The sequence below is a fragment of the Penaeus vannamei genome, chromosome 42, assembly GCF_042767895.1.
Source record: "Penaeus vannamei isolate JL-2024 chromosome 42, ASM4276789v1, whole genome shotgun sequence".
NCBI lineage: Eukaryota > Metazoa > Arthropoda > Malacostraca > Decapoda > Penaeidae > Penaeus > Penaeus vannamei.
Window position 1 is genome coordinate 7,351,830 of NC_091590.1, and position 10,000 is coordinate 7,361,829.

The 10,000-nt window shown below is 39.3% G+C and overlaps 2 protein-coding genes across 3 annotated transcripts in view; one reads left to right on the forward strand and one right to left on the reverse strand.

The window, feature by feature from the left end:
- LOC113827794 (uncharacterized) overlaps positions 1-10,000 on the reverse strand; it is a 24,631-nt gene that overhangs the window by 13,125 nt on the left and 1,506 nt on the right. The window lies entirely within an intron of this gene.
- LOC113827795 (uncharacterized) overlaps positions 6,482-10,000 on the forward strand; it is an 8,106-nt gene continuing 4,587 nt past the window's right edge. The window contains exons 1-5 of the mRNA XM_070118521.1: positions 6,482-6,538; positions 6,639-6,769; positions 7,202-7,325; positions 7,606-9,189; positions 9,363-9,414. Of these exons, the coding sequence (XP_069974622.1) occupies positions 6,487-6,538; positions 6,639-6,769; positions 7,202-7,325; positions 7,606-9,189; positions 9,363-9,414 (1,943 nt within the window). The 5' untranslated portion in view covers positions 6,482-6,486. The remainder of the gene's footprint in view (positions 6,539-6,638; positions 6,770-7,201; positions 7,326-7,605; positions 9,190-9,362; positions 9,415-10,000) is intronic.

Here is a 10,000-nt window from a genome sequence, read left to right on the forward strand (position 1 = left end):
CATGAGGTATAAATGGGAATAACATTATATGTTTTTGCAATCATACATGTATTCTATTCATGTGCATTTACACTCGTAACTATGTTGTAAAGACGTTTTATTTCATCAAATACTGCGTACATTGAGAGTATATTTTATTACATCATACAGATTTCGTGTTCAAAGGCTCTTCGTGGGAAAAGCAATGGCCATTTTAAGTGTACACATTTCTGGCGTTTTCTATAATTACAGAGAAGTGGAAAGGTTAATTTCAGTTAATTCAACCAGTTAGTATTCTATTTCACAAGCTTAGAAAAGTTCATCAGCCACTCACTATCATTACGGAATCAAAACTAAAATATAAAACGGAAGTAGCTTTTTGCGTGAGTATCATGATTGGCGAGAGAGAGAGAGAGAGAGAGAGAGAGAGAGAGAGAGAGAGAGAGAGAGAGAGAGAGAGAGAGAGAGAGAGAGAGAGAGAGAGAGAGAGAGAGAGAGAGAGAGAGAGAGAGAGAGAGAGAGAGAGAGAGAGAGAGAGAGAGAGAGGGAGAGAGAGAGAGAGAGAGAGAGAGAGAGAGAGAGTAATGTAAATCATAACACAACAGCTTATCCAAATGATTTAAAAAACAGGTGTATTACGTAACAAACCATAGCGGTGTACCTAATTAGGCCGTAAACAATGCTATTCACACACACACTAAAAAGCGTATCTGGTATAACAAAACGAAAGAGAGAGAGAGGTGTGCATGTAGAAAGGGAGGGGGAAGCAGGGAAGGAGGGAAGAGGAAAGAAAGGAAGGTAGGGAGGGAGAAGGGAGAGGAGGAGGGAGAGCAGGGAAGAGAGAAGAGGGAAAGACGGAAGAGAGAATAGAGAATAGAGAAGAGGGAAGAGTGAAGAGAGAGAGAGAGAGATTATTCCAGATTTTAGCAAACCTACATTGTCGATAGCTTCACCTTAATATTTTTTTTCCTTTAATAATCCTATCTAAAACAATTTATCACTTGCCTTGCTAAGCACTTTTACCACACATTCCTTTTCTCTCCTGATTTTCATTTCTCAGAAAAAAAAATCATCCATTTTCTGTTTAATATTCCTATCTCTTCTTGCCCAGAAAAAAAATCCTGGATATAAGGATTAACACAATTACCTTTAAACGGACTCGCTCCCTACGACCATAACAAGCAAATATTATTTAGTAGAAACGTGTTGTCTTCATAAAGAGGGAATATTCGAATTAATTATTCAATGTTCGCAGAAGTGAATGCCATGGAAGAATCAAACCCTTTTTGCTCGATATCAAATTCTTGATTCATGCGAATTATACTTGTTGTTTATTGTTTAGAACCAAGTAAAGTAAAATGAAGTGAATTAATTTATTTAAAAAACGAAACCAAAATATAACGAAAAAACAAACAAACAAACAAAAAAAATATATATATGTACATATTATATATGTATATATATATATATATATATATATATATATATATATATATATCGATTTCAAATCACTCAAAGCAAACTCAGATCATTTATTTTTGCAACTTATATAACGCTGAGACACGGATGAAATTCTCGAAAGATCCAAAAGACAAAAGATACTCACTGTTTCGTACCAAACCGAGAAAATGCAATCGGATCCCTTTTTCACCTAAACAAAAACGAAACAAGAAAATACAATCGGATCCTTTTTTAACCTAAACAAAAACGAAACAAGAAAATGCAATCAGACCCTTTTTTCACCCGAACAAAATCGAAGCAAGAAAATGCAATAAGATAATTTACTCGTCCAAACAAAAACAAAACAAGAAAATACAATCAGACCCTTTTTCACCCAAACAAAAACGAACCAAAGAGCCTATAACCATGAAATATTCGCGTAGCATTTGTCATCACAACGCAACAGTTGAATTTGCAAAATGTGAGCATGACTTCTGATAGTTTACGGTCCACTGGAATGTTTGCATTTTATCAACATTGAAGATTTGTCGATTTGCGCGCGATTTCCGTGTTGAATGAATACTGCTCGGTAGAATGGAGAGGAAATTAGATTAAAAGTTTAGTTTATCTATTCCTAAAAGTACAATCCCTTCTTTGCCTCCTCCCAGTAGACCTAAGACACTGTATATAATACATACATACATACATACACACACACACACACACACATACACACACACACACACACACACTATATATATATATATATATATATATATATATATATATATATATATATATATATATATATATATATATATATATATATATACTGTATATACATTCACACACAAATATACATACATATATACATATATATATATATATATATATATATATATATATATATATATATATATATATATATATATAGAGAGAGAGAGAGAGAGAGAGAGAGAGAGAGAGAGAGAGAGAGAGAGAGAGAGAGAGAGAGAGAGAGAGAGAGAGAGAGAGAGAGAGAGAGAGAGAGAGAGAGATATACACGCATATAGCCGGCGACACTTCTAAACCTAAACATCCAAAGCTCTTTCATTAATTTATCAGCCAAATAAAGCCCGTGATTAACCGACTCCAAGTTTTCACATCGTAAATAAATGTCAATACGAATACAGTAATTATCAAAAATCATATTGAAAGCCTCACCTACCTCCCACTTACGAGAAATCAACAAAATATTACTAGCCAGAGAATATATCAATGGACTTACAAGCAAAACACTGATACTGCCATTCAACTATTTTTCGCCACTCTAAACGTAAATACTAGAGAAAACCTGTCTGAACAATGCAATGCAACAGATATTAGACTATAATAAAAAGGCGTTTGACTTTGTGCAGAAAGGGACACGGGAAATGGGAGTAAGGTTAGATACAGGCGGTTACGTCCTAGAGGGGGGGGGGGGGTAAGTAGAGAGGGAATGGGAAATGAAGATAAAAAAGGGAGAGGCGGGGGAGATAAGGAGGAAGGAAGTCGGGAAAGGAGGAAGGGAAGAGAGGGAAAGGGATAGGGTCAGCGAATAGAGAGTAAGCATAAGGATAGTTATGATACAGATCTATGCAGCTACAGTGGTGATCGCCGTTATTATTAGACACAGACGATTGTTAAAAAAAGAAAGAAAAAAAGATACAGTTTCCCGGTCAAGCATGCACGTGTATCATATGCATGGCCCAACATATTTTCTTTCTTCACATATGATTCGCACAAGCTGTTTAGTCTTATCTAGTGGTTGTGCTGTAATAAAAACAGCTGAGTTTACTACATGTCATTTGTCAGATTATTGGTAGCCAACGGGGTTAGTTTAATCCTCATATGTCATTTGTCACTCAAATTCCGATGAAGTTTATCCGGAAAAATAAATTTAGCGCCGTGTCATTCTAAACAAAGTTTGGAAGAGAATATGCTTGGCGGAGGAAGTCACAGCCATGCCTAATCAGCTGTTAGCAAACCCATGCGAGGTGCTAAGAGTTGCGTTCCTTCTGATTTGATTACGAATTAATTATGACGAATTAAATTCGTCTCAAAAATGTTTAATCTGAAGAGGAAATGATTCAAGATTATAGTTAACATACCGATGATTATTCATTTATATATATATATATATATATATATATATATATATATAATATAAAATATATATAATATAAAATATATATAATATAAAATATATATAATATATATTATATATAATACATATATGATACATATATAATATATATAATATATATATATATATATATATATATATATATATATATATATATATATATGTATAATATATATATATATATATACATATATATATATATATATATATATATATATATATATATATATATATATATATATATATAAAATATATATAATATATAATATATACATGTATACAAACACACACATAAATACATACATACATATGTATATATATATATATATATATATATATATATATATATATATATATATATATATATATATATATATATGTATGTATTTACATGTGTGTGTGAATATATATATATATATATATATATATATATATATATATATATATATATATATATACATGTATATATACATGTATATACACATGCATGCACACACACGCATGCGCACACACGCATCACACACAAACACACTCACACACATATATACATACAAACATATATACACACACATACACATATACGCATATAATATATATACATATATATATATATATATATATATATATATATATATATATATACATATACAATATATAGATATATATCATATATAAATATATATCATATATATAAACATACAATATATAGATATATATCATACATATACATTTATATAATACATAGATATATCATATATATAAATATATATCGTACATATAAATATAAATCATACATATAAATATATAGATATATATATCATATATAAATATATATCATACATATAAATACATATAATATATAGATACATCATATATAAAAATATATATCATACATAAAAATATACAGATATATATCATATATATAAATATATACCATACATGTAAATATATATAATATATAGATACATATCATATATATAAATTTATATAAGGAGTGGCCAACTTTTTGTGAGATATGATCTAGTTTTTCTATAGATACCTTGATGCAATCTACCAGCCTAAGACTCAAACATAATCCCAGAAAAACGAGAAACATATTAATCCAAGTATCATGAGTACCTGGATATGTTATTGCAGTTATTTGCATGACAACTTCTGAAATACGAATTATTAACAGGTACAGTAGTGTGAACAACTTGAAACATGCTTGAAATTGACCAGTTGATCGCGATCGACTGGTTGGCCACCCCTGATATATACCATATACATATTTATAAATAAATCATGTATACCATATATACATATAAATATATACATTTATGTATACATATATATCATACATACATACATACATATACATATATATATACATATACACATATATACACATATATATATATATATATATATATATATATATAAATATATATATATATATATATATATATATATATATATATACATATATATCATATATATAAATGTGTACAGGGGGTCCTCGACTTACGACGGAAATCCGTTCCTACGATTGCGTCGTAATCCGAAATTTGACTTACGTCGGATCACATCTAAATACAGTACATCTACGTACGTACAAAAACACCGAAGTTACATATGCTAATGCAGTAAGTATACATGTATTAAAGTCATAATCTAAAACATAACAAGACATTTCTATGACGTACATGAAAACATAACTAGGGCTAAAGGAACACATGGAAGAAAACTGTAAATACTATATATGATTTCTAGCGTCGTATCCACGAAACGTCGAGACCGTCGTAAACCGAGGAACCCCTGTGTACACACACACACACACACACACATATATGTACGATTATACCTTTTTTCGACCATTATCACTTACTGGATATAGAATAGTATCAACCTACAATATCAGACTATCTGATATAAATAAAATATCCGATGTACTTCAAGAATGGTGTATAGAACAAAAACATGAAACAAAATAAAATGGAAAAAAAATCGGGTCACATGCAAAGGCCTTGATGACGTCATCGCCGTGAATCGCGGAGGGGGGCGGGGGCGGGAGGGAGGCCGGGGAGCCGCGTGAGGGCGCCAGTTGACCCGCCGCACCTGTCCACGCGGGGCTGAGAGCGACGGCCAGGTAGGCTCCCCGTGGCGTCTTAGCGAGGCGGCCGATATTTCAAAGCTTAAAGGGGTTAGATTGCCGTACTATTATTTTTTTAATTTGTTTAGTTTATCGCGAAAGGCGCAACACCCAATTGAACTCCCTGGTAGAGAACTGAACTGTCGTATCTTTTATTTTTTTTCCGCTTCTATTTTTTTTTCTACCAAGCGGAAATGAGAGAAGAAATTCTGTCAAAAAAGTGTCCCTCGAAATCAAACGGACTTAAATTTAGTGAAACATTCGCTCCTTTCTACTAGTATCAGATGACACATTTTGCAATCCTCATTTCCCTTATATGTTATTCGGGAGCGTTTTTCTTGCTTCATTCCCCAAACCCTTTGATCTGCGCCCATCTCACCAGAAAAGAAGCAGGCAGGAACGAGGGACGAGATCGGAAGAAAATTCTCTCAGGAAAAGTACAGAGAAGGAGGGATTCATAGAAATGTTATACGTGTAGAGATTTTGGAAAATACTGGAAGTGTTCATTTGTGTCTTTGAGCGGGAGGTGAAGAGATTGCGAGCACGCACGCACACACGAACGCACGCACACACACTTATTCATCATCCATTTATCTTTCCATCTATCTATCTATCTACATGAATGCATATGTGCGACTGTGCGTGCGTGCGTGTGCGCGTGTGCTTGCGTAAAAATTATAAACTAAATTTTTGACTTAGAATAAGACCCAAAACAACTGGGAAAATATCAGACAATCTTATTTTCGCTTTCCATTCCACGCAGCCGATCAGCATGATGATCCCACGAAGAGGGTTCTCGATCACCGCGGTACTGGCTGGCTGCAGTAAGTACAAATCATTATTCTTTGTGTTCTTTGTCGACATTCATATTCATCAATAACACCAACCCAATTACACGATAACCTGTCTTCCTACGTCCGGCAGTTTTGAACAGTGTGTCGCAAGAACCCGTTTACAAAGGGAAGATTAAAGTGTTCGCGATGCAGCTGGACATGTGGGCGCCCCCTCGCGACGACGTCCTCCTGCGCTACAACCTCACCGACCACTTCAAGGAGGCGAGTCGTGGCCGCGGCTGTGTGGGGCGTGTGGCCGTGTAATCATTTGCAAAGTTTTTGGAATCGTGTTGACGTGTGTGTGATATGTTTATATATATATATATATATATATATATATATATATATATATATATATATATATATATATATATATATATTGTGTGTGTACCATCCTCTCGTGGTAATATCTGTAATCCAGCCAATGCAGTTTAATGAAGTTTGTGGTATTTCCTGACTTGTAAATGCTTTATAACGCCAAAACGTTTCATATATTACTGTTAGTAAATGAAAGGTCCTTGGGGAAAAGAAACTTAGATGACGAGTAAATTCACGATCTGCAAAATATTCCTTTTCGACATCTCTCGTGTTCCAGGCGGTCACAGCCTTATATTTAAATAAAGCTCAATAGTAATATCAACCTGATCTCGGCAGGGCGATGTGTCCGAGTACCCGGAGGCGACGGTGTGCCTCCGCGCGCGGCCCTCCACGCTCATGAGCTACGAGAGCCACATCTCCATCGCCACCTCCGACCAGGACAACGACGTCCTGCACATGTGTGAGTCCGCTGCCCGGCCGCCCGCCGGGGCTCGGGAGCCTTTTCTCTCATTCTCACTCACTCATTCCTTTGTAATATATCCTCTCGTTGCCTGCTAGCTTTTCTCTTCTCTAGTTTTCAGTTGCAGGATGCAAGCGCAAAGTCAGACAGACAGTGCATGGTGTTATCATTGCCATCTTTATCTTATCCAATCCCACTCACTCAACCTAACAAGGGCGTTGGCATTCCGTCCACGCCCAGGGCCTGTGGTCCCCGAGCTAAGCCCGTCCCGCCCCCGCAGACCGTCGCGGCGAGAACCACGGCTTCTACTACAACGGCGTGCGTCAGTACGGCTTCCTGGACATGACCAACGACATCGGCCTCCACCAGTGGAGCCACTACTGCCACAACTTCCACAACGGCGAGTACCGGGCCTACATCCACGGCAAGCTGGAGGCCAAGGGGCCCTTCAGCGTGCCCCACAAGGTCCCTCTGCCGGTGAAGGGCATCATCACCATCGGGCAGGAGCAGGACCTGCTGGCCGGCGCCTACGACACCGACCAGAGCTTCCGGGGTCACATAGCGCAGGTCAACATCTGGAACCGATCTCTCACGCCCGAGGAGGTCATGGTGCAGGCCTCGTGCGGGCCGGCGCCGCTGGGCAACATCTTCTCCACGGACAGGGAGGACATCGAGCTGCTCGGGGGGGCCACGGTGGAGCTGGTGGAGCCGTCGTACTTCTGCGAGAAGGCAGTGGAGTACGTGATCTTCCCCGAGGCCCGAGAGATGGCCGAATCCAAGCTGAAATGCAACCGCGTCGGCTACGAGGTGTACACGCCCAAGGACGCCGCAGACAACCACGAGCTGCACCAGCAGTCGCTCAACTTCGCCGAGGAGTGTCTGTCCAACTACCACCTGTGGATCGGGGTCACGGACGAGGAGGAGGAGGACGTGTGGAGGAAATTCACCGACAACACCGTGGCGCAGACGCAGTTCGAGCTCAACGAGCCCAACGGCGGCACGGGTGAGAACTGCATGCTCATGTTCCTGCCCAACGGCCGCTGGGTGGACACATCGTGCGTGATCCAGTGGCCCGCATGCGTGCCTTGCGAGGTGGACCGCAGGAAGAAGCTTCGGCTCAGGGGCTTCTGCTACACCAATGAGGCAGAGACGTACTACGAGGTGCTGGGCTACAAGGGGGGCAAGCCTTACTTTCACGGCTACTACGGCTACATGGTGTACAAGAGTGGCCCGTACGAATGGGAGATGTACGACACGGCGGAGGAGGAGCTGGTCGCCGTGCTCAAAGTGCCGTCCAAAGACACGTACCCGATCGGTCGACACATCTGGAAGCTGAAGAGGTCCATGTGTAACCATCTGATAGACTCCGACAAGCAACTCAGTTTCTCCATCTGCAACAACGACGAGTTCACGTGTTCGAACGGCGACTGCATTCCCAAAGCGAAGCGATGCGACACGAAGGACGACTGCGTGGACCTGTCCGACGAGGAGGACTGCCAGTTGATCGTCCTGCCGAAGGGCTACCGGGAGGAACGCCCCCCGGATAACGCGACTGAAGGCCAAGCCATTTACTTGGGGGCCACCGTTGACGTCCTCAGGTTTATGAAAATCAGCGACATCCAGAGAATCATAAACGTGGAATTCGTAGTGGAACTGACCTGGAATGATCCCCGACCTACATACTACAACCTCGGCGAGACGCTCGAGTGGAACAAGCTGGCGGAAGAGGACAGGGACCTCCTGTGGAAACCCGCCCTCAGCTTCCCCAACATCTACAACGGCAACATCAAACAGCTGAACGAGGAGCAGTACCTCAACAAGATCGGCTTCCCTCTTCCGCCAGACTTCAACGACTACAGGATGGGTAAGTCCTTTTCCTCTTCACGTTTCCCCTCTGTCCTATCTTCCACGGCGCGTCCCCCTCATTCGTGACAAATACAAATGGCTTAGATTCGTCATCGATCAATGCACACAGTCTAGACCAGTTTGATGTCGCGGTTCGTATCGTCACTTCAAGATTCCAACCTCTTTTTTCAGACACGGAATACGATGGAAGTTCGGCTGACGTCGTCCTCCGTCAGCACTACAGGTTAGACAAGTGGCGCTGACGTTGGTGTAACAGTAGCGAGAGAATGGGAAAGGGAAAGGGGAGGGGAATGGGTGGAAGGGAGGGAAGGAGAGGAGAGGAGAGGAGAGGAGGGGGAGGGGGAGGGAGGAGAGAGGGGGAAGGGGGGAGGGGAGAGGGAGAGAGAGAGAGGGAGAGAGCGGGAGAGAGAGGGAGAGAGAGAAAGAGAGAGAGAGAGAGCACGTCATCCTTTTCCTCCCATCAAAAATAATATGAAATAATAAAAGCACTTAGAGAACGCATACCTTCGCCAAGGCAATACGGCAATGATGAAAATAAAATATTCACTCAAAGAATTATATTAATAACGATAATGTTGATGATAATAATAATAATGATTTAAGGGACAAAAAATTAAGTTGTCCCTTTCTCGCAATGCTAATGAATCCTTTTAAAAATTCCTGGATCCGGATCACCACAAAATCTTAATAGCATCTAAGCTGGTCAAAGAAGTATAAATTTCATTAAAAATCTGTTCATAAAATTTTGAGTTATCCTCCTAACCAACAAACAAACTAACTAACCAAAGCTACCAAAAAAACACAACCTC